This window comes from Gymnoscopelus microlampas (genome assembly GCF_963454915.1).
Source record: "Gymnoscopelus microlampas genome assembly, chromosome: 23".
Taxonomy (NCBI): Eukaryota; Metazoa; Chordata; class Actinopteri; order Myctophiformes; family Myctophidae; genus Gymnoscopelus; species Gymnoscopelus microlampas.
In genome coordinates, this window is record NC_139960.1 from 8,911,542 (window position 1) to 8,938,402 (window position 26,861).

The 26,861-nt window shown below is 42.9% G+C and overlaps 1 protein-coding gene across 2 annotated transcripts in view; it reads right to left on the minus strand.

Moving 5' to 3' along the window:
* The window catches only part of chchd3a (coiled-coil-helix-coiled-coil-helix domain containing 3a), a 181,792-nt gene that overhangs the window by 26,899 nt on the left and 128,032 nt on the right, over nucleotides 1–26,861 (minus strand). For both annotated transcript variants that reach the window (XM_084049617.1, XM_084049616.1), the window contains one exon: nucleotides 8,504–8,574. In XM_084049617.1, coding sequence (XP_083905743.1) covers nucleotides 8,504–8,574 — 71 coding nt within the window. The remainder of the gene's footprint in view (nucleotides 1–8,503; nucleotides 8,575–26,861) is intronic.

Sequence of the window (26,861 nt, forward strand, 5' to 3'; positions counted from 1 at the left end):
AAGGTTAGAATTATTGTGATGCTATACTAACACATTTTGTTGGGGACCCCCTGGAACCCCCCCAAGGACCCCTGGGGGTCCCCGGACCCCACTTTGAGAACCAATGAGATAGAGAAAGGCAGGGAACGAACAAACAAATGAATGGCCAGATTTTGTGAGGAGACGGCAGACCTGTGTGGAGTTTTGACCCAGATGGTACAGAACGACGTCCACGTGAGTCTCCTTGTGTGTGTGTGTGTGTGTGTGTGTGTGTGTGTGTGTGTACGGTACGCATAAAATATGTGTACACACACACACACACGCTCTTTCAGAAGCTACATATACACTAGAGAAAACCAGAGGAGAGAGGTGACTGAATGAAATGAGATTTCATCACCTTTCTATGGCCATAGTTCTATGCCCCCCCCCCTCCCCTCCCCACACACACACAGTCAACATAAACACACATGGGTCGCGCCGTCTTTGAGCTTGTGACAAATGTCACACAATCAAGGAGAGGTGTGTGTGGGAGGGTTTCAGGTTGTTGTATAGAACGTTCAGTGTTGTTGTTGTCACAGCCATCCGGCCTGTCAACCAATCAGTCAACCATGTCATGTTCTGGTCCAATCCCTGCTCTCCGCAGGGGACCCGGCGCAAACACGGGAGGGTCCCATTTCCAACAAAAGGAAACCTTAAAGCCCCCGGAAAAGGTTACCGCTGACAGGGGGGCTTATAAGGGCTACGGCTATGTCTCTCTCTCTCTCACTCTCCCTCCCTCCCTCTCTCTCTCTCTCTCTCTCTCTCTCTCATTCGTCTTGGTCATAATCTTACATCTATCATTCTCCTCCATGGCTGCCAGCTTCGCATTTGAAGCAGGAAGAGTCCCACTGGGTCACTGCAACCTGTCTATAGGTGAAGCCCACGCATGAGCGCGCTCACTTGTGCACACACACGCACGCACACACACACACACACACACACACACACACACACACACACACACACACACACACACACACACACACACACACACACACACACACACACACACACACACACACACATTCATTAAGATACACGTACTGTACTGTACAAAGGGCAGCAACTATCGATTATTTCCGTAGCGATTGCCGGTTACTTTTTTGACTACTGTAACTGAATGATCGAGAAGTGTATTTATTTTATATTTATATATATATATATATATATATATATATATATATATATATATATATATATTAGAGATCACCATAGAATATAGTCAAATCATTTTATACATTTTTAAAAACTTTTTTGTAATTGATCAAATCAATCAGTTCAATTAACTGTTGCACCACATTTACCACCATAATGTGGAATGCCCTGACACCATCCATTAAAGGATGTGGATCACTGGTTTCTTTCTAAATTGGCCTGAAAAAAACATGGAGACCACAAGGGGAGATATAATGTACATTTCCCATCCCTTTTGTACATATAGTGTTTTGTATTTGTCGATGGTGTTGGCTACCTTATGAATGATGCTTTCACTGCCTGATGATGTCAGACCCAGAATTGACAACAAAAACAAAACAAAAAAAACCCCGGCTTGTTTACTTCCTGTTTATTTCCTGAGGGAAAATCCCTATATCTCCGTTCCTCTTGCTTTACGGCCAAAACAAGGCTCCCGAGACTCGCGTGCGTGTAATGAGGCGATCTCCGTGCGGACAGCGATCACGGAAAATATTCCATGATTTTTCTAAGGTTGATAAAAACACACATTTTTGCTGGCACTGGGGTGACACCATTACACTTTTACTCTGGCAGATAAAGAGTTAATGTCTGACTGTATCTTGTGCCGTTTAAATTTCGGACGAATAAAGTATTCAATCAATCAAAAACCCTCTACACCCCGACACAGACACCGTTTCAACATGCATGTATGTGCACTTGTATGTTCACGATGTGAACAAAGCCATCCCTCTTCCATACATACAGTACATACATGCAGTGTAGTAAAGGTCAAACAGTGTGATAGTGCATCGGAGGTGGATAAAGGCTTCGAGTGGATAGAATGGCAGCGTATAAATCAGAAAGCAGAGAAAGAGAGAGAGAGAGATAGGAGGACTCTTCTCAACGGCTTATTGGGAAGAACTCTTATCTACAGCCAGTGTCAGGAGGAGAATAAATAAAAGCTGCGGACATGTGTGTGTGTGTGTGTGTCTATAGCACCGTTTCCCAAACAGTCGGTTGGGACCCATTTGTGGGTCAGGGACAGATTTTTGCTGCTCTGTTTTTTTTACCTATATATCTTAAATAGCCGATATAGCCAAAAATAGCTTGTAGATCTGCTATTTTTGGCTAAAGTTCTCCTCAGAAAAGGGATGCTAGGGTTCAACTGGTTAAGGTAAAAAAAAACAACATACCACACAAAGATTTGGAAGACCCTCTGTAGTAACACTGAGGACCCCCTAGGAGTCCCGGACCCCCTGTTGAAGACCCCTGGCCTAAAAAGTATGCGCTGTCGCACAACGGTGTCGCGTGCCAAAAAGAGCCGATGCACAAGCTCACGACACGCTGCATCCGCGACCATTTGGTGAGCTTGTAGGTCAGCTATTTTATGGCACGCCACACCCGTGGTAGAACAAAGTGTAAACCAGGCTAGTATGTGTGCTGCACTATCGCATTATCGCTGCTATCGTCGGGGCAGAAACCTCGTCTCTCCATGTTCTAACTTTTTGTGTTTTTTCGTAAATAACGCCCTACTTGATCATACTACAGCGTCAAACAAAAAGCATCAACAGTAGCAGATTTGCAAGCTCGAAACGTATCGAATCGTTTGAGCTTTTTGTACTTGCTGATATACTATATATATATTTTCCTCCCATGTTGCTTTTCATTCCCCCTAGTGAGCCATACATACGCTCACTGCTGATCTATATTCTTAAACCTAATATAAAATAAAATAATCCATGTGTCAAAGTTCTATGAGGAAGAAAATAGAATTATTATACTATAGTTTCAATGAACTTTTTCTTTGTGTGAAGAAGCAGTGTGTGTGTGTGTGTGTGTGTGTGTGTGTGTGTGTGTGTGTGTGTGTGTGTGTGTGTGTGTGTGTGTGTGTGTGTGTGTGTGTGTGTCTGGATGTAATGGGGTCATGGTGATGCAGTATTGCTCCAGTTGGGAGAACTCCATCATGTTCAGGCGGGAAAATCTGGCGGGAATACAAGCAGAGAGCAGCTGTACTACACACACACACACACACACACACACACACAGATAGAGACAACGATAGAGTATGTAAAAATGCACAACATTTGCATATATGGACACACGCACGCACGGAAGCGTGCATGCACGCACGCACGCACACAAAAACACACGCACGCGCGCACACACACACACACACACACACACACACACACACACACACACACACACACACACACACACACACACACACACACACACACACACACACACACACACACACACACACACACACACACACACACACACACACACACACACACACACACACACAGCGCATCTGCTTCCAATGAGTTATATTTTCCCGTTTAGTATTTATAACGAAAGTTTGTGTAGCATATCAACCTGCTTATACTGTATATAATACTGAGCATAATATAATATAATATGAATTGAATATATTATTCAACCGAGGCCAACAGATAGACATCTTATCTCTGCTGCCTTTCTGTCGTGGCAGAGACAATATCCATATAATACTCTGTCCAATGTACCTGCACGCACATATACACACACACACACACACACACACACACACACACACACACACACACACACACACACACACACAGGTATTGCTACAGTCATGAGGACATCACGATTTTCGGATGCCGATTTCATGAACGGCATTTTTTTTTAGTACCCAACCATAAATCCTGAGATGTACTTATAGTTGCCTGCCGGTATAACAGAGCTCACATTACTGCGACACTGTGCTGTGGGCTTGTAGATCTGCTTTTTTCCCTCCCCTCGATATTAACTCAACATAACTCTAAGTCTAAACTCTAAATGTTCAATTGTAACCATAATAATATTTTTATGGGGCCAGGCTTCCAGCATGGACCCATATTGTTATTGGCATTATTCCGTTTCTTCTTCTTCTTTTTCTGCCGTTTTTGCCAGTTCTGGCTGAACCGTGCAGTCGCTTTTTATGAAACTCGGCCATATGATAGATGGTCATGAAAAACGATCAAAAAATAAATCTCACAATCTTTCGTCAAAAGGTGGCGCTATAGCACTCAGTTGAAAATGACAACTTTGAACAGGTACAACTCATGCCCTGTTTCACCTACAGCCATGAAACTTCGATGCACACATGCGTCTCCTCATGCTGAACAACTTTCACACTCTGACTTTTGACCTCTGACCTTTAGATCTCCCACCATTTTGAATTATATGAAAAACAGTTAAAACCTATCTCCTCCTGGGATTTTTGAGTAATCTGCACGAAACTTTTTACACATGAACTTTGGACCTATACCAAAAAACGTTTGCAAAATATCTTCCATAAGTGAAAAAATGAAGCTTTAATGAGCCAATGAATATTGCAGTTTTATGACAATTATTCATCTGCCCCTAACACATACATGCAGACTTACCATTCTTTGAAACTTTGCAGAAATGTAAAGGGCCATTCCAAATATCACTGAAACCAATCTTACTCCAATTGGTCAAACGGGGGCGCTATAGCAATTTTTTGAAAATTGAAACTTTAAACAGGCAAAAGTCATGCCTCGTTTGGCCGACAGCCATTAGACCTGCTTACACATGTGCCTTGACTAATGAGGAAAACATCTATCACGTTGACCAGTAAGCACCGCCCTTAGATTGTCCGCAATCTTGAGCAGTTTGAAAAACACTTAAACCCAGGATTTTTCAGCTATTTGCGTGAAACTGTATGATCAGTGTGATCTCTTTTTTCAGAGGTTTGTCTGTTGGTCCAATAGCGTCCTGCTTAAGTGTATGTCTCACAACCTCAAGGTCACAGGTTCAAGCCTCACTTGGTGCAGACTTCATCTAAGTTGCATTTCACACAACATGACTATCAATGAATACATTTGCAATTGTTAAAGATAACATGAAATACTTAATTGAGTGTTTTGTACATACTTCATTGTGAAAATAGCTGATCTACAATCTCACAACTTTTCAGATAGCAATGAGAGTATGTTTTTTCAATGTATAACATACTTCATTGTGAAAATAGCCGATGTACAATCTGACAACTTTTAATGGTTTGTGAGCTTGTAGATCGGCTACTTTCACTAGTTTTGCTTCTGAGGAGATGTACAATTTCTTCATTGGTAAATGGTTTGTGAACGAGTGATCTTTGTGTTAGTGAAACAGGGGCTTGGGTCATGACAGAAGGCAAGAGTTTGTGATCCTCAACAGACAATATCAGCCTGGACAAAGCTATAGCACTATAGGTAGTGTTGCAGCTACCTAAGAGTGCCTCACGATCGCAAGGTTGCCGGTTCAAGCCTCACTTGATGCAGACTCATGTAAGTTGAATTGCAGAAAACATGACTCAATCTATTCCGTTTCCATGGCTCTCTCTCTCTCTTCAATCTATTCCGTTTCTATCTTCAATCTATTCCGTTTCCATGTCTCTCTCTCTGTCTCTTCAATCTATTCCGTTTCTATCTTCAATCTATTCCGTTTCCATGTCTCTCTCTCTGTCTCTTCAATCTATTCCGTCTCTCTCTCTGTCTCTTCAATCTATTCCGTCCTCTCTCTCTCTCTCTCTCTCTCTCTCTCTCTCTCTCTCTCTCTCTCTCTCTCTCTCTCTCTCTCTCTCTCTCTCTCTCTCTCTCTCTCTCTCTCTCTCTCTCTCTCTCTCTCTCTCTCTCTCTCTCTCTCTCTCTCTCTCTCTCTCTCTCTCTCTCTCTCTCTCTCTCTCTCTCTCTCTCAGGGTCGGCCATAGCTGAGTGGTTAGTGAGCCAGAGGCTCTGGTTGACCCAGGTACGATTCCAGGCCAGGTCAGCAAATGTGTCGATGAAATGAAATTTGTCCCTGAGCAAGACTCTTAACCCCTAATTGCTCACAGGCCCTCATTGGAAACAAGACCGCAAGGACTTTCATGAACGGACCTGTTAAAGGAATTATCATTTCTCTTTCTCTCTCCTGGCCCCATATTATCGCTGCTTGCAGCTATATTTCTAATTGTAACTCTAACTCTAAAACATAGTTTTAAAACATCCATTTCTCTTGTGGGCACCGTGTTCATTTCTCAAATTCTACTATACATGTGTGGGGTCATGTGGCCCTCAGAAGTACAGTAATACAAGGTACTGTACTGTACACACACACACACACACACACACACACACACACACACACACACACACACACACACACCATGTACAAAAACAACACGAACACACTCCCATGCGCCTCGGTGATGAGCACACCCAGTGTTGCCATGTCTGCTTATTATAAGCGACTTTGGTATTGTTTTTTCTGTAAAGTCGATTGTAAATATTGGTTGTTGCGGGTTGCGTTCTCTTGGGCTTGTTTCTTGAGCGTTAGTTGCTTATTTAGGCTTGTTTCCTAAAGTTGTTTAAACCAGTGGTTCTCAAACATTTTCATCTCAAGGACCCCCAAATTAATATGTATTTGTCCACGGACCACAGACCTCCTCCCCATCTAAAAGTATTTTGGGACCCCTGTACCAAGATTTGTGTTGTTAAAATTAGAAAATAGCCGATCTACAAGCTCACAACGCGTCGCATCGCGAGCTTGTAGATCGGCTATTTTCAAATATCCGACGCATAAAGGTTATATCTGGCACATAGCTTATTTCTCTCGCAAGATCTGGCAACACTGGGTACTGTAACACACACGCCGTGTACAAAAACAACCCCAACAACACACTCCCACGCGCCTCGACGATGAGCACACCCAGGGAAACCCAATAAAGATCCGTACTCAGATCCCTCTCGCAACACCAGACCTTCCCACCATTTCATTAGGACACACACACGCCCTGCACGCCCCACCGGCCTAATCCAATCACAAGTCTGCTAATGCACCCTCCCGTAATCCAATCACCCAATCACGGCTCTCCGAAGGCAGGAGCGCCCGCGTCACGTGACTGCCCGCACGCAACGCATGTTAGCTCGGCGCTCGCGTAGCAGTTAGCACCGGCGTAATGCTATTGCAGTGCACTTTTTTCCCCCTCCCGCCCCTCTCCCTCCGTAATGCGATTTGGGGGGGGAAGTCTCGGGTCCAAGCTTCCTCACAGTCTATGGCTAAACCCCAGCGGGGCTAGGCTAATCACTTTCCAGCATTTCTGAGGGAGACAATGATCCCGGCGTTAGCGCCGGGCTAATGACGAGCTAACGCAATTAGCCTAGCCTCCCAAGAGGAGGCTATAGAGCCCCACCCACCTCCTGTAGGCTCCTCATCCACTCCCCCTACATTACTATGGAGCCTAATGGCCTCTTATTAAGAAGACAGATGGAACACGGATGGGAGGAGGGTTTGGGGTGTCTTCTTTAGTTACATGTATGTGCGTGTCAGCCCAGGGCTTAATGCGGTACGCGCATGACAGGTTGGATACTTAATACAGCCGCCTCTGGTAATAATGATGCGGACGGATGTGGAAAAAGCATTTCCTGACACCGTCGGTCGGACACTCTGGGTCTTACAGTGTTTTGCAAATACGTCTCAGAGTTTACAGTAACACATGGCTCTTGATTGGAGGCCTGTAGGTTTACAGTAACACGTGGCTAATGCTTGGAGGCCTTGAGGTTTCTCCACTGTGATGCTGAACACATAAAACCACACTGGAAGTTAAGTGGCCACCCGTGTGAGCCAATCAGATAACAGCATCATCAATGCTCCCATACGAGCCAATCCACTGGTGGATTTTTTTTAGGTACTTTTACTTTACTTTTACTGCATTTCCATTTTCTTTGTACTCACACGTCTACTCCACTACATCACAGGACTTTATACACCACTACAATTGGTTTGGTTCACATGATCCACTTAAGCCCTATTATCTACTGCTGCGGTTCTCAACCTGTGGGTCAGGTCCCCAGTTCAAATATGATTATTTTGGGGGGACGCGCCCTGAAAAGGTTGAACCTCTGATCTACTGTACAAGCTCACGACGTGTCACACCGCGCTGTGAGCTTGTGGATCTGTAAGCTTGTATATCTGCTATTTTTGAAATATTTTGACAAAATAAATGGTGAATAGGCAATTCTGCATATTTACGTTTGGTACTCTAAGTATATTTTGCCAATACTTGTACTTTTACTCAAGTACAACAGGACTTGTAACAACAAGTTTCTACATTGTGGTGTTGCTACTTTTACTCAAGTAAATCGGGGTACTTCTTCCACTGAGCCTATCAGAAAACAGCATCATCAACATGGTCTAATGGGTCAAGCTTGGAGGAAGCCCAGGTACTGTAGGTAGCATTTCTATAGAATTTTAAGTGTCATATTTGTCGTTACTGTGTCCACCACCACAGGCCAAGACTCACTTGAACTTAGCGTTGACTTGGTCCGCGGCCTTGTGGTAGTTCTCTGTGGTGACCTTGTAGAACTGAGCACTCTGGAGAGAGAGAGGGAGAGAGCGAGAGGGAGAGAGAGAGAGAGAGGCAGTGTTAATTTGATCGACTAAAACTGTGACGAAGAATGTTGGTCGAAAACTATATAAAAACAAAATAAAAACTAAGCAACGATGACTAAAACTATCACTAAATATATTGACAATTTTGTCAACAAATAAAAACTAAAATGTCTAGTGGAGAAGAGGAGTCCAGGAGTACAAAACAAAAATCATTTTGTTTGGTTGTGCACAGGTGTCGCGCTCCAAAAATAGCCGCTCTACAAGCTCACAACACGTGTTGTGAGCTTGTAGATCTGCTATTTTCGGCACACACCTAAGTATAAATCAGGCTTTACGAAGTCAAAATCAACACTGAAGAGAGAGAGAGAGGGGGGAGGGGGTAGAAATACATGAAAATCTGAGCAATCTGTTTCATAAAACAGTAACGACAGGCTACAAGACATTTGTATAAAGATACCAACAAACAGCCCGTCACTTTTCGCTGCGTGACGAGCAACAACAAAAAAAGCTACAAACAAAAAGTTAATAAATCAATCATAATGTTTTTGTTGCACCGTTTTAGAGGGAGAAAAAACTCATTATTGCCGTCAGCCAGTTCCCTGTTCTCTTTTAACCCGGGCCTTTATATCGTAGCTGTCGGGGCAGAAAACCTCTTATCTCCATATTCTAACATTGTGTGGGTTTTTTTCGAGCTTGTCGATCTGCTACTTTTGCTATTTTTCTCGCTCGTCGCTCCCACACACAGACGCACGCTTGATGACGTCAACGGGCGTGTTGTTGAGCAACATTTCGACGGAAACTCTGCGACAGTGCAGCTGACATACACTTGGTCGTTTTGGAGCTTTAGCTGTGCCAACACAGTGTACAATTTACTCTTATCCAGAGACATCTTATCTGCCTTCACATGGAAAGTGTAAAGCTTCTTTAAAACACCTAAACACTGTATGTAGCTGACTGGAGTCCCCCAGGGCGCTATACTAGGGCCCCCTCCAGTTTACGCTCTCCACCAACTATCTTAGGTGAAAATAGCCCGATTTACTTAAGCTCAACGCACCGCATTGAGCCACATGAGCTTGTAGATCAGGCTATTTTCACCCTTAGAATAGGGACGCTAGGGGTTCATGTGGTTAGCAAACACTGGCCCAGAAGTCTACCCACCGCAGCATGAACCCCACAGTACCGTAAAAAATAAAAGCCGAATTTAAGCATTGTTTATTTATTCATGATAGGAGAGTAGAAGTACAGCAGGACGTTGAGGGCAGAGAGTGGGAACACACAGGTCTCCAGTCCTAATCAAACAGACATAATCGGGACATCGCCATTTTGACTGGTCTGCCAACGGCGAGCACTGTTTGAAAGTAGCCTGTTTGTTTATGAAAAGAGAGGTGTGTGTGTGTGTGTGTGTGTGTGTGTGTGTGTGTGTGTGTGTGTGTGTGTGTGTGTGTGTGTGTGTGTGTGTGTGTGTGGGTTCAATTTTATTTGGTATTATAAAGGTCTTAAATCATTAAATTGTAACTTTATAAATGTGCAGATACCCTGTATACACTTATACTGTATGTTGATTTGTTTACTGTTGAGTGAGAAAACAATGTTGCACATCAATCATCTGGGGACCCCCAGTTTGGGAACCTTCATAAAAAACATTCCTATCTGATTTTTTCATCTGCAAGAATGGCTACTGTATGTGTGATAATGCATTATGTGTGCCTCTATATCTCTAGCGTGTGTGTGTGTGTGTGTGTGTGTGTGTGTGTGTGTGTGTGTGTGTGTGTGTGTGTGTGTGTGTAACTAAGTACATATAAAAAAGCATATTTTGAAAATATCCGACCTACAAACTCACAGTGATATTGTAGATCTGCTATTTTCAAAATAGTGAAAATGGGACATTCTGCCTGATGAGTACTTTTACTTTTGTCACTTTAAGTACATTTTTATGCCAATACTTTTGTACTTTTACTCAAGTACATTTTTAATTCAGGACTTTCACTTGTAATGGAGTATGTCTACATTGCAGTATTGATACTTTAAGTAAAACATGCGAGTACTATTTCCACCACTGAAATTAAATAAACAGTGGCAAGGAAGCTCTGCTGGATATGAGGCCAATAAGGAAGTGCTTTTCAGTGTGTGTATGTGTATGTGTATGTGTATGTGTATGTGTATGTATGTGTATGTGTACTGTATGTGTGCGTGTATGTATGTATGTGTATGTATGTGTATGTGTATGTGTGCGTGTATGTATGTGTATGTGTATGTGTATGTGTATGTATGTGTATGTGTACTGTATGTGTGCGTGTATGTATGTATGTGTATGTATGTGTATGTGTATGTGTGCGTGTATGTATGTGTATGTGTATGTGCGTGCAGGCGCGGGCGCCGTTTTCCCCTGTCAGTAGCCCCGTTGTAATAGCAGGCACCAATCCTGTTAAGGTTCAGCGGGGTCACTAGTCAACAACATCCACGAGACAGCGGTCAGCACCCCCAGGGTGACCCTTTCCACCAAATGAACCCACACCCAGCACCACCACTCCACTCAGCCTCCAAGTACCTCCTCAAACCCCCGGCGGTATAACGGGTGCCTTTACGGCGCTCAAGGAAGCAAAGGGTTTTGTCAGTCCTTTTAGTGGCCGTTATGCACATTTATGACGGATCTGAAAGGAGCCGTATAAAGGGTGATTGATGGGCTCGAGTCAGAAGAGGTGTTAATCCGGGGGAAGAACATGCCATGCTGGGGGTACGTATACGGTAAAGACAACATGGGAGTTCTGAAGATTAATGTCTCATGCAAGTACAAAAGAAAGTACTGTAATGGAGAGAGATAGAACAGAATAGAATAGAATACGAATAGAATAAGTCTGCAACTATCGATTATGTTCTTAGCTATTTTCAGTGGTGGAAAAAGTACTCAGGTATTTTACTTAGGTACAAGTAGCAATACCACAGTATAAAAATACTCTGTTACAAGTAAAAGGCCTGTGTTCAAAATGTTATTTGAGTAAAAGTACAAAAGTATTGGCATCAAAATGTACTTAAAAGTACCAAAAGTAAAAGTACTAAAATATTTGAAGATAGCAGATCTACAAGCTCACAACGCGTCGCACCGCGTCGCGTTGTGAGCTTGTAGATCGGCGGTTTTCAAATAGCCTATGTATAAAATAGGGCTGCAGTGGTTAATGTATGTTTTATAATGTAATCATTTATATCTGAAAAGCAACTAGAAACTAAAGTTTTCAAATAATTGTAGTGGAGTGAAAGCACAATATTTGCCTCTGAAATGTAGTGGAGTAGAAGCAAAAGTACAGAAAATTGGAAATACTCAAGTAAAGTACAAATACCTCAAAACTGTACTTAAGTACAGTACTTAAGTAAATGTTCTTAGTTACCTTACACCACTGGCTATTATTCTCTCGTTTACTTTTTCAATAAATCGAGAATCGTGTTTTTTCTTTTCTTTTCTTTTTCACATATCAACCAATAGACACAAAAGTAATAATACATTATAAAACTATAAACTAAAATCATTTTCTCGGACGCACAGTGGCGTTGCGTGTCACCATCGTGCGAGGAAGTTAGATTCGATCAGAATCGCTGGCGTTGCGTGTCACCATCGTGCGAGAGGAAGTTAGATTAGATCAGAATCGCAATCAAAGTCACTGTCGTGATCACTTTGACTGTGATGTGATTTCTAGGATCAAACACCGCTGGGGGTCCCCCAGCAAAAGTAGTTAACGTACGTAGCATCGCAATCATTTTAACCACTTTATCCATTCATATGTTTGCTATTCAACCATAGCAGATCTACAAGCTCACCGCGTGGCGCTTCTTGCCGCGCTGCAAGCTTGTGCATCTGCTATTTTTGAAAATATTAGAAAAAATACTAGGAACATTTTGAATTTCTTTTCAAATAAATCTTCTCTTCTGGGGATCCCCCTGACACAAATTTAAGGTTAAATCCATTACGACTACACTCAACATGAACATGACGCTTGGCTAAATGTGTGCGGTGCCCTGCGTACGTCTTGTGGGGACGGGACATCCATCATAGTTGAGAACAGATCAATAGGAAGGAACAGAAGCTGCTGAGGAGATCAATAGTGGTGTGATACAGAGTCAGAGAGAGAGAGAGAGAGAGAGAGACGGGGCGTGACAACTGACAAAACCCACCGAGAAACATGGAGGATTCCTCTTCGTTTGGACGGACGATGTGTATCGAGCGAGTGAGAACAGTTGATACGTTTTTATGTGTAAATGCACAAGAGTGCATTGAAATTTTTACATTTTCCCCCAAAAACAAAGCTGTATGTATATCTACTTTTTCACTATATTTGCAATAGGGCTAAAGTGGTTAATTCGTAATGTACACTAGTATACACAAGTATACTTAATTGCAGGTCGAGAGAGAGAGAGAGAGAGAGAGAGAGAGAGAGAGAGAGAGAGAGAGAGAGAGAGAGAGAGAGAGAGAGAGAGAGGCGAGAGAGAGAGAGAGAGAGAGAGAGAGAGAGAGAGAGAGAGAGAGAGAGAGAGAGAGAGAGAGAGAGAAGAGAGAGAGAGAGAGAGAGAGAGAGAGAGAGAGAGAGAGAGAGAGAGAGAGAGAGGCGTTAAAAAGACACATTTATGTGCACCTTTAAGACCTAGGAGGCACTCCATTTTATTGGTGAAAACAGCGACATTGATTGTCACACAACCATTATGCCAACAACATGGCCATACCACATGATATTATAGGCTCTAATGCAGCCTGACGGCGAGTCACGGGTTCGATTGTCGAGCCCGACGACCTTTGCTGCTCGTCACTCCCCGTCTCTCCTGTCACTCTCCACTGTACCGTCCAGATGCAAGAGTTGCGGGTTCGATTCCCTAGCACCACAACCACATTGGGACTCTGTCTCTATGTGGTCTTACTGGTTAATTAAACGTTAAATAAATAAAGGCAGAAAAGCCCCCAAAAATATTATTTGAAAACACACACACACACACACACACACACACACACACACACACACACACACACACACACACACACACACACACACACACACACACACACACACACACACACACACCCCACCGGTGCCTCGGATCGAGTCGATTCTTTTTTCTTTTTTTCAAAGAAACTGTTGAAGGCAGAAAGAAAAATAATACTTACAAATAATGACATAAAAGTAGTGTTCCTGGTGTGTGGAGATTGAGTCATTGAGAGAGAGAGAGAGAGAGTGTGTGTTGAAGTTGAGTCTCCGGTTGGAATACTAAGTGTGAGCTAATAATACCTGCTTTAAATGGCAGAGCTGGCACTAATCAGTGCTCTAATCCACACAGGGGCTCAAAGGCCATGCATGACAGTGATTGCACTCAAAACACACTGCAAAACACACACACACAAACACACACACACACACACACACGCAAGCTACATGTACGTATGCATGTTGTACACCCAAACACGTATACTAAAACGCACGTTCACAAAGAGCACACACACACAAACACCAACCGATCCTGCTGACAACATGTTAACACAGACACACATACACAATCACTTTCAACCACCCTAAATGCACACACACGCAGTCTGGCACACAACGACCGTTTGTTGTGTGTGATTACTGAGTGGGTCTCAAATCGCGATTTCCTGCAACTCCCCGAACAGATTCAGAGCAGCTCTGACTTAGCCTGGCTCCAGCCCGTGAATCGCTAGCCACGCCCATTCAAAAAATATGTTCAGGCGATTCTGGTCTGGTGACGCTCTCATAGGAGGTCTCAGCCTCGGTTGAAAATCTGTACGACGAATCGGGATCGGGATAATCCAGTATGAACCAATCGCCAAAGAGTCTTTGAAAAAAAAAAACTTTGGCCACGCCCCCATCTCAGCAATCGGCTGCATTGAGAGGGCTTTCAGACTGAATAATGGAGTGAAACGAAATGAAAATTCAGGCTGAGTGTCAGGCTAACTCTGACTGTCTGTCCAGATTTTATAATAAGCAAGACACGGCAACACTGAGCCCTTACTGTCTGTCAGTCCAAATGAGAGAGAGCTGCCCTCAGTTTGGCTGAAAAAAACAACAACAAAAAACATGCCTCTGCCCAGCCCAAGTAACTAAGTACATTACTTTACTGGAGTATTTCCAATTGTCAGTACTTTAATTCAACTCCACTACATCTCAGAGGCAAATATTGTACTTTTACTCCACTACAATTATTTAACAACTTTAGTTAGTTACTTGCAATTATCAAAGATTACATTATAAAACATACATTAACCACTTTAGCCCTATTTCATACCTATAGGCTATTTGAAAATAGCCGATCTACAAGCTCACAACGTGTCGCGATGTGACGCGTTGTGAGCTTGTAGATCTACTATTTTCAAACATTTTAGTACTTTTACTTTTGGTACCATGACATTTTGCTCCTTTTGTACTTTTACTCAAGTCAATTTTGAATTCCGGACTTTTACTTGTAACGGAGTATTTCTCTATTGCAGTATCGATACTTTTACTAAAGCAAAATATCTGAGTACTTTTTCCACCACTGCCTCTGTCTGTGAATAAATAATGGTCGCTGTCAGGTGGAAACCCCCCATGTCCAAAATGTTCCTTTTCAGGAAATATGGGGAAAAAAAGAATGTTCCATTGGACGGGCAAACACAGGTAGCACCCACCTGACTTTTCATTGGACGGGCAAACACAGATAGCACCCACCTGATTTTTCATTGGACGGGCAAACACAGGTAGCACCCACCTGACTTTTCATTGGACGGGCAAACACAGATAGCACCCACCTGATTTTTCATTGGACGGGCAAACACAGGTAGCACCCACCTGACTTTTCATTGGACGGGCAAACACAGGTAACACCCACCTGACTTTTCATTGGTTCAACTAGACCATACCCGGTCGACGCATCCGTGGGGGGATATGCGCACATGATCTGGCAACCCGGGAGGCGACATTGTTTGACACATAAACGCTAATAAGAAGCTGAGATTTGATGAAATTGAAAAAGGGGCTTCACAGTTAAGTTCAGATGGTAATGGTCAATGGCTGTGCGCAAAATCAGAGCAATTGGTCCAGCCACTGAGGAGAACCGGGTAGCTTCACTCACTCACCTACCACTACAGACAGAGGTTACTAGAATTATAGTAGGATATTTCACAAAGCCCACAAGACACCCTTCACCACTTTTACTTAACCCATTGAGACCGGGAATGCATAGGCTACTGTGTCATTTTTTTTTCTTTTCTGCTATAACCATTATACTTTTGGGCTATTCAAAAATAACAGATATACCGTGCTACGAGTGTGTAGATCTGCTATTTTTGAAAAATCTTGAGCCTTTTGTGCAAATCTTTGAATGCAATTTTTGCATATATTTTACTCAAATCTTTGCCTATGGAGGTCCCTGAAACATTTTTTTTTTTTTTACAAATCTTTGCTTTAAAATATATTCAAAGATTTGCACACATTTTCACGATTTTTCAAAATAGCCAAAGAAATCTAAAATGGCACAGATACTTTCCCGGTCATAATGGGTTAAATAAATGCAAAAGTATCATAAATAGATGATCTACAAGCTCAAACAACGCGTCGCAATGTGACAACGTGATTTGCTTGCAAATCGACTGTGTTTGTTAGTATTGTCTGCGACACTGTAGGAAGTGAGGCTGACATAATGGAGATTGGAGGTTTCTCTCCACCAGCAACAATTATTCTGTTGCGTCTGCAAAAATCACATCCACCATGATTAACATTTGATGGACAAACATGTCTTTCATCAGCAATTTATCAATGGACTCTCTCTCTCTCAATGTACTCTCTATCAAGGACAATGGGACCTGTTTTATTAACCCGTTAAGACCTGAAAAGCATCTGTGCCATTTTAAGATTTCTTTGGCCATTCAAAAATAGCAGATCTACAAGCTCACACCGAGTGCCGTGCTATGAGCTTATAGAGCTGCTATTTTTTAAAACGCGTGAAAATGTGTGCAAATCTTTGAATATACATATTTTTTAAAGCAAAATTTTTTCTTCTCAAATGTTTGCTTCTGGGGGGTCCTTGGAACAACATATTTTCAGATGGGAGGGGTCCGCGGCCAAATACATATCATTTTGGGTGGTCCTTGACAGGAAAAGGTTTGCGAACCACTGACTATAGCAACATACGTTTTTTTCTAAAAAACTGTGAGGATTTAGAAGACTTTTGTAGAATTTTTATTTTGAGTTACAATTGTTATATGTTGTTATGTTAAAAAATATATGTATTCAAAGATTTGCACACATTTTCACAACAAAAAAAAGAAGAAGAGCAGATCTACAAGCTATGTAAGCTTGTATATCTGCTATGAATAGCCAAAGTACTGTATAAGATAATGGTTACAGTGAGTGGTTAACATCTCAAATGACACGATGCTTTCCCAGCCTTAATGGGTTAAATGTTTTACCACATAACAATCTATAGTAGGTTCTACTTTCTAGAATTAAATTAAAATAGCACACACACAAGTGTCCCCATTTATTTCCACTCTTGTTCTATTTGCCTTGTGATCGCTTTTTTAGCTCATCCGGAGGCAAATAAGAAAGCCAGCGGGGGGTGGGGGGGGGGGGGGGGGTGCGGGGGGTGGGGGGCGGGTGTCATAGACAAATGAAGTCATTATTGCTAATGCACTCCAGCGATATGGAGCAGATAACGTTCTCTGCACAGACACCACACAGGGCTGCGGCTCAATTTAGTACTAGAAAACACCCCGGATTTTTAATGAGTAAAAAAACAAATAAACACAGAGCTTAATGGCTTCTCCTCTTCTTATCTGTTGCCGAGCAGGAGGGCAAAACGAACGAATGGGGAGGAAACCCCACCGTGATGGCAGCCATTACAGTACTGCAGTATTATGTGTACCTATAGAATGAGACATCTACAACACTGCAGTATTTAGGTTTGGGATCCTTTAGGATTTCAACGATTTTGTGCCAGGTATTATCATCCAAATCATCAGTGCCAGTGTTTTTTTTACCGTGTCTTGGCGATGTTTAGACGGCTGCAGAAGCCACAACGAGGACCCGTATGTAAAAAAAAAAAAAGTATCCAAGCGATGGGATAGGGGTCCGTCTATCCACTGGAACAATATAACATTTCTACCGCGATCCGCCATTTTCGAAAATGTCTGGTTTTCACCACAAAAAAAAGAGATGGAGATAGTGTTTTTCTCAAGGTCCTATCAATGGGGCGGATGGACGTCCGTCTTTTTGGGAAGTCGTCACATCCATCCATATCTTTTTATAGTGTCCTAGGAGCATCGCGACGCGTTGTGAGCTTGTAGATCGGCTATTTTCAAATAGCATAGGTACAAAAAAGGGCTAAAGTGGTTAATGTATGTTTTATAATGTAATCATTTATATCTTAAAAGTAACTAGTAACTAAAGTTTTCAAATAACTGTAGTGGAGTAAAAGTACAATATTTGCCTCTGAGATGTAGTGGAGTAGAAGTAAAAGTATTGGAAATTGGAAATACTCAAGTAAAGTACAAAAACCTCAAAATTTTACTTAAGTGCAGTACTTAAGTGAATGTACTTAGTTACTTTCCACCACTGATTAACAGTCACATTCCTTAACGGTTCACTTTAACGATTCCTATATAGGCCCTATAGGAATTGAGGTGCCCAAAAGGTAGATTGTGATCTACCAGTAGATTACAAAGGCTGTCTAGGTAGACCACGTGCCCTGCCCCAAAGAAGGGGAGGAAAAAGGAGGAAAAAAAAGCCACTGCCACTTGAAGTAAGGTGACTTGATTGATTGACCCGAAGAACGGTCTGTCAGCCCCCTTCGCTGCTTCTATAGTAAGCATACCCACAATCAGCGGTGGTAAAAGTACTCACGTTTCTTACTCAAGTAAAAGTATCAATACTGCAATGTAGAAATACTCTGTTACAAGTAAAAGTAAAAGATCTACGAGCTTGTAGGTCTTCTATTTTCAAAAGACTTTCACTGTGTCCCATTCCAAGTGTGTTTTCTTTATATTATATAACATCAGCTTCGCTATTCCAAAGAAACTAAATGTGGAGAGACATTTGCACAATTCTTTACGTATTTTCAAAGGTTTTCAGTAATAGAATAATGTATCATTTTGGTCGGTAGATCTCGTTGAACCGGTCATTTTAAAAGTAGTTCTCAAGTGGAAATAAGAGTGGGGCAAAAGTAACCAACAAACTATGAGAAAGAGGTAAAACATTGGCCAAATTGTCAATTATCACCAAAAGTAAGGGGTTTCCAGAAACAAGTTGCGATGCTGGGTGTCACATCATCAAAACAAAACCAAGCGTTACGTTGGAAACAATCAGGAGAAAAAATAACACATAAGTGTAGCGAGCCTCTACGACCAGGGGCCTTCAACCTTTTCAGGCCAAGGACCCCCTAGCTGAGAGAGAGATGAAGCAGGGACCCCCTCTATAGACGAATCCATCCGCGCTGCCTGTAGCTGCCTGTAGGCGGCCATTGCTGCGGTGTCGCGTCCGCGGGGCATTGACACCGCAGCAATGGCTGCGCACAGGGCAGCGCTCCGTGGAAAAATAGCCGATCTACAAGCCCACAACGCCTCGCGTTGTGGGCTTGTAGCGCGAGCGCGAGGCGTTGTGGGCTTGTAGATCTGCTATTTTTTGGCTAAAGTTCTCCTCAGAAAAAGGGATGCTAGGTAAAAAAAAATCATATCACACAAAGATTTGCCGGCCCCCCTGTAGTAACTCTGAGGACCCCCTAGGGGTCCCGGACCCCCTGTTGAAGACCCCTGCTCTACGCAGTATAGCAAGTCATGAGAATAAAAACGTGTGTGTGTGTGTGTGTGGGTGTGGGTGTGGGTGTGTGTGTGTGTGTGTGTGTGTGTGTGTGTGTGTGTGTGTGTGTGTGTGTGTGTGTGTGTGTGTGTGTGTACGGTGAAGTGAGAGAAAGAGAGGGCGACAGCTCAACTCCTGTTGAGGCCTTATCTGCTGCTGATAAACGTGTGGTAATTAAATTAGAGAAAGCGTGCAGAGAACACAAGAGGCTTTCCTGTTGCTTTAACCCGTGTGTGATAATGACCCACGCATCACAGCCGCTGAGCTCTGGCAACAGGGGGCTCCTCTCTCTGAAGGAACGTGTACAGTGGTGGATGGTGCACGCTCTCTCTCTCTCTCTCTCTCTCTCTCTCTCTCTCTCTCTAAAGAAAACGAGCTGCGAGTTCCGAGCTCGTGGATCTGCTACTTTTGATGCTTTTGTGTGACGCTGTAAGTCGAGTTCTCAACGGGCCTGAAAAATGAAGGTCCAGCCCTAACTGGGCCCGAACAATTACCATCATTTTAGGCCCGAAAACCCCGCAAAAAAACTGTCATTATGTGCTTAACTCATTCAGTGACACAACCAAAATTCATTGTAAAAAAAGTGCTTAGGAGCCGAGATACAGCCTTTTTCAGTAAGAAGTTAGACAAGAAGTGAATGGAGCAGAACATTTTCAAATCATCATATCTTGGGTTCTGAACATTTTTTTTCCATTTTTTTTTTTTTTTTTACGTTTTAGACGTCCAGTGGCACAGGGCTTATTACATAGGACGTTTAAAACATCCAGTGGCACTGAATGAGTTTGTCCTCAAAGTCACGCATCCACCAAGCTTTGAGCAGATTTCCGTTCCAGAGATAATGGCCAAAACATCTTGAAAACGTCCACTTTTTTGCCAATTCATTAGTTTGTTTGTGTCTTGGCCATTTTCGGCAGTTTCTCGCCTGACCTTCCTAGCCCTAACACAGGCTAGGAAGGTCAGACAGCGACAAACTAGATATCTGGGTAAAGTTCACTTTGAGCTGCATCCAACGCATCCACTGCCATTTCGTCGGCCTTACCGTTCGGCCGCTAGGGGCAGTTGAAATTTTTTTTTGGGGGAAATAGATTTTTTTTTTTTTGAAAGAACCCGCGGGCTCGGCCCGGCCCGACTAATTAGCGTACATTTTCGACCCAGCCCGGCCCGAAAACGTCGGGCCAGGTAGGGTCGGGTTCAGGCAGAATTTAAAAAACTTTACGCTGCAGTATGATATTACAAAATAACAAAAACAAAAGTTACATGGAGATAAGAGGTTACTGCTCGCCAGCCACGATATCTGGAACAGAGCGTTTGATGAGAGTGTGAAGTCATACCGCGCTCCATGTGCCTGCTGGCAGTAATGCCTGTAGGCTCTCACTCCACTACTCGTCTCATAATAATTCAACGCCCGCTGCCTGACAATCACGGGCACGTCTTCGCCGCCAGAGTACTTTAGTTGTCACAGCTTCTAAAACGCACTCGGGAAGAAAGGCGGGCCATTGATCGTCCTATACGAGAGGCCATTTACGCTTTGCAGCGCGACGGGTGTTGGATATGGCAGACCTACAAGCTCACAAGTGAGCTTGTAGGTCTGCTATTTTCGGAGCAATTAAGCATGCCTGAGAGAGAGAGAGAGAGAGAGATAAGAGACATAAAACAGAGAGGGTGTATTGACAGACCGAGACGCAGTAACAGACGGATAAAGACAGAGAGAAACCAAATACTGTGCTTTTTATCTAATGTTATCCGGCTCGTACGACTCTTTCATGAAGCTGTGAAACTTTTGTTTTGCTGTGAGATGACAATTGCCGCAGCGAGAGAGCTGGCTGGCTGTCCCCCGTGGATGAGCGGGCGAAATCCAATTTAATCGATACCCAACGTGAAGAGACATAAAGAAGAAAGGGGGGAGAAAAAAAAGAGAAACACTACGAAAACAAAACAAAAAAACGACGCTGAAATAGAGAAATAGAAAACGACAGGCAGGGGAGGAAGGGATGGATGGGGGGAGAGAGAGAGAGAGAGAGAGAGAGAGAGAGAGAGAGAGAGAGAGAGCACATTGGCGAGTAAGATTGTTAAATATGAGATTGTTTTACAGCAGGGCAGGTATTGAGTGAAAACGTAATAAATATATAGATATTGTTTTCTGGGGGCTATTTGGCGGCTGGGGTCCAATAAGCGTCAGAAAGCAGCGGGCCTGGGCTGTCGGGTGATGGGCTGTCATTGGACGAGCCCCTCTGATGGACGACCATGTTGGATTGGAACAGACATGTAATATATATCACACTTTTATTCTCTCTCTGTCTCTCTCTCTCTCCCTCATTGTGTATGTGTGAACGATGCTGGGAGAGGGCCTGGGGCAAGAAGACAGGGAGGGGGGGCTAGAGGGAGAGAGAGGGGGGGGGCTAGAGCAGGGGGTCTTCAAGAGGCAATCCGGGACCCCTAGGGGGTCCTCAATAGTTACTACAGGGGGGCCGTCAAATCTTTGTGAGATAGGATTTTTTCTTTTCTTTTTACATTAACCACTTGAACCCTAGCATTCCTATTCTGAGGGGGAACATTGGCCAACAATAGCAGATCTACAAGTTTTTCGGGAGCTTTTTTGGCAAAGAGGTTTGGTGGGGAGGGAAAAAAGGAGCAGACCAAGTACAGAGTGAAATCAAGTAAAGAGAGAGGGAGAAGGAGAGAGACAAAGAGAAATACCAAATAGGTAGGAAGAGAGAGAGAGAGAGAGATACCAAAATAGATGGAGAGAGGCATATGAGAAGACGGTAGAGAGGGAGAGAGAGAGAGAGGAGCGAGAGAGAGAGAGGGATGGATACAGAGGGAGCGAGAGAAAGGAGAGAGAGAGAGAGAGAGAAGAAGAGAGGGAGGGATGGATACAGAGAGAGCGAGAGAAAGGAGAGAGAGAGAGATAGAGAGAGAGAAGAGAGGGAGGGAGATAAATGTGACACGAGAGAAAAATAGTCTGTGAAGAGAGAGAAGAAAAAGAAAAAAACTGTTCAAACAACATGAACCCCCTGCATATCACACACACACACACACACACACACACACACACACACACACACACACACACACAGGATTGTGTTACTATACTTGTGAGGACATCAGCATTTTTGTGCGCCGATTTTATAAATGCCATTAGTAAAATCTTTTGCCATTTTTTTTACCGTAAGCCAAAAGCCCGAAAAATAGCCGATCGCAAGCTGACAACGAGTCGCGTTGCAACGCGTTGTTAGCTTGTAGATCGGCTATTTTCCGGTGCAAGACGCCAGAAATCTCTCTAATTGTAACGCAAAAATGTTTAACAACAACTGTTATGTCTATTTCTGACATTCAGATGTTTGGTCCTCACAAGTATTGTAATACAAGTGCGCGCACACACACACACACACACACACACACACACAGAGTGTGGTCGATATCCCCGGCTATTGTTTTTCCCTGCTACTGGTCACGGTGGTTACAACGTGCGGTGTTGTTCACATTAGTGAATTTATTCTTTATTTATTTTTCTAAATTAGTCAGGACATTCAATCGGCCACAAATCCCATGATTGAGTCGTTTGTAAATCGGACTGATGTGTGTGTGTGGGGGAGAGAGAGAGAGAGAGTGTGTGTGTGTGTGTGTGTGTGTGTGTGTGTGTGTGTGTGTGTGACTTATGAGGACAGCAGCGCTTTGGAAATCCAATGCATTTATCATGTAAAGCCTCGGCCCATAAATCGATGGAGAACGCAACCGGCGCGGACATTCATTTTCATCGCTGCTTGTCATTTATTTGGTTCTCTCTCTCTCTCTCTCTCTGTGTCTTTCTCTGGAAGATCTGATTTCATTGTGAAATGTCTTGTTGTTTTTAACCCTTTAAGACCTGAAGCCGATTCTACATGTCTCCTAAATCCCAACAGTTTTCTGAAAAACTTATGTTTCTATATCAGTGGTGCTCAAACCTTTTCATGTCAAGGACCCCCAAAATTATATGTATTTGGCCGCGGACCCCATCAAAATATCTTGTTCCAGGGACCCCCCAGAAGCAAAGATTTGAGTTAAAAATATTCGCTTTAAAAATATATATATTCAAAGATTTGCACACATGTTCACGGTTTTTCAAAAATAGCAGATCTACAAGCTCGTAGCGCGGATAGCCAAAGTGTAAAATAAAGCTTTTTAGCTCAAATCTAAAAATGACACAGTTCCAGGTCTTAATGGGTTAAGGAAAAGTGCCTGGAGCATTTTTTATTATTATTACTGTATTTCATGTGAGAATATTATATGAACATGTTGTACAGTGTGTGAAGACACAGGGTTTGTTTAAATAAAGGTATTTTAAAAGTCTTAGACTCTCTCTCTCTCTCCTCCATTATCATTCTTCAGTACATGCCGGGGTTGTTTTTATCAGGCTTTTATCAGCATGGCTCCTCTCCTCTCTGCCTTCCATCTGTGGCTTTTCCTCTCTAACACGCCTTTGACTTTGCCTGCCTTTCTAACCTTTAATCCGCCTCTCCTTTCCTCACCCCACACTCCCTATCCATTTATCCCTGTCTTTTCCCACGCCTTAATCTCTCTCTCGCTCTCTCTCTCTCTCTCTCTCTCTCTCAGAGAGGTGTGAAGGTGATTTGTTGACAGAGAGGTCTAAGGGATATTGACCACAGAGCAGCATTGTTTGATGGATGGCCACTTCCTTTGGTCAATAATGTGTGTGTTAGTGCTAGTATGATGGTCATGCTGTACTGTACAGTACAGTACAGTACAGCACCATACAGTACACTTCAAGTTGTAATGAGACCACTGCTGAGCAGGCTTATGCTTTATTTTTCTTCCTTCCTTCCTGCCTTTAGCATCTTGGGACAGAAATTCCATCCAATAACATCACATTTTATCAGCTTCAATGTTATAGTGTTACAGTTCCATTATTTTGTCCGCCTAGTTTTTTTTCTCCAATCACTTTCAATTGTATGCTGCGTCCTCCTGTATGAGTGCTCTCTACCCATTGGATAAACTCGGTGCCGACCTGAAAAAAAGCATTTTCTCAAAGTAGGTGCCGTGACGCAAGTCCAGGGGTGCCGCAGAACACCATTTGGAATGAAAGATTCCTTTCTGAACCAATAGGCTCTATGCACAGCAGCCATGTTGGAAAGAAATTGGGCCTCTTCTTACTTCCTTCACAGGTGTTACCAATGATACTAATGAAGGCTCTTTTCCATTCTGGTTAGGGTGCTGATATCGTGCATGATGGCTCACTAGAAACACTCCATTTTGGTTCCCAAATGGCCCCTTATGGTGGGTGTGTAACTCTGAGAGTGTACAAATGGAACGGAGCCTTAATTAGTATTATTGGTAACACCTGTGAAGGAAGTAAGGAAGGGGCCCAATTCATTCCCAATATGGCTGCTGTGCATAGAGCCTATTAGTGGAGAAGATTGCTGAAACGATCTTTCACTTGGTGATACAAGCACCAAATTTGGCACACAAGTGCTTCAGAACCTACTCTCTCAGAAAAGTACGAGATCCACTTGAAAAAACAATATGGCCGCCATTTTTCAAGATGGCCGCCATTCGAAGTGGTTTTAAATGGTGTTTGAACTATATTTTGATTGAATAATCCTATTTTGATGGTCTATACATCCAAATATATGTTTTTGAGTATGTGAAATCCAATTCTGCATTTACAAAATTTTAATTATTGGATATTATGATGATACAAATGCTGTGCTGTGCTGTGCTGTGCTGTGCTGTGCTGTGCTGTGCTGTACGGCACTGTAGGCACTGTAGGCACTGTATTATACTGTAATGCACTGTACGGCACTGTACTGTGCTTTACTGGACTGGACTGGACTGTATTATACTGGACTGTACTGTATTGGACTGTAGTACTGTACTGGACTGTACTGTATTATGCTGGACTGGACTGGACTGGACTGCACTTTGGTCATATGGAACCAAACCGTAACAGTTTGGTTCTTCTTTTAGTCCTCACATTTGCAGACACACAACTGTGTACACTTAAGCATGAAGTGGTAGCATTTGCATCGTCCTCGGGATTCAGTCTTTTAGACACATTTTGTCAACTGCTCACAAGTCTGAACAATAGGTGGAGGGATTGTCCAGACATCTCCATCTTTTTGCCAGCCACAGTTGGCAGGGCTTTCAGTTTGCATTTTGCACACTGTTGCCTGACATGCAGTTTTCTTGCCTTTACCATGAAAAGCTGACACAACTGTCTTTCCACTGGCGTGGAAGGACAGCATGCCACTGGATTTCTCTGGGCCAACAATTACTACCATATCATGAATTGGCAATCACCTAATGGACTGACCCTGGCCAAATTATACCCACATAATTTCTAAGCCTGCACTGACTGCAACAACAAGAATATCTGTGTTGCATGCCTCAATCAACACAGACTTCATTTGTTGCTTGGCTGCATGGAGAGCATGTGTGAAGATGCTGGAGTCAGCTTCTTCGTGGTTGCAAGGACTTAAGCCTTCAAGGCTGATGAGTTTGTTTGTCTCCCGCGCTGGCACATCCTGTCAATTCAGGTGCGGCAATCTAACTACAATACTACAACAAACTAAACTTGTAGTTGAGATATATACAGGGGCTTATTAGCATTTGGGACATTAATGTATACTACAGTACAAACTACAATGAGTACACCACTACAACAGTTAGTAAACTACACCTACAGCTAGTACACTACAAGCCGACACTGAACCCCATGCTGAGTCTCACAGCAGTGATGTCACCAGTGTGCCCGGGTTGTGCTTTGACATCACTCTTATAAAAAATGACAAACCAATAGAGCTTGACCACAGCATTTCAATGAATGATCATGGATGTTTCCCTTCAACTTAATGCAATATCTGTGATCAGACAGCTTCCGAAAATGCTCATTTTGAGTCACGTAATAACCGCCATCTTGAAAACTGGCGGCCATATTGGAATTCAATTGACACTATTGAGTTCTTCCAGTCAGAATACATTCATTTTGATGTTTGGATCATTAATACATTTGTGTTCATTCAAGTTTTACTTCAAAAAAACATTTATTTTGCATTTGATGAGGCGGCCATCTTGAAAACTGGCGGCCATCTTGGATTGTCAGCTGGATCTCGTACTTTTCTTAGATAGTACATCCTGGACATCATTTGTGCCAATTTTGGTGCTTGTATCACCAAGTGAAAGATTCTGATGGAATATTGACTTAATATGCCCCACTATATTGGCATATGATGCGTTCACACTGGCAGCTACAAAAGGTACAACGCAGCGCGGACTCTCGTTGGCGTCAAGCATGCGCTCAACAAGAGAGAAAAACAATAAGGAAAATATAAAAGAACACGGAACTGGCTAATAATTCGTTTTCCCTCCACTACAAGCAGGAGTTGTGTGAAGATAGGGTGAGTGAAAACGATTACACAACACAGTTTGCTTGTTTCTATTGTACTTTTACTC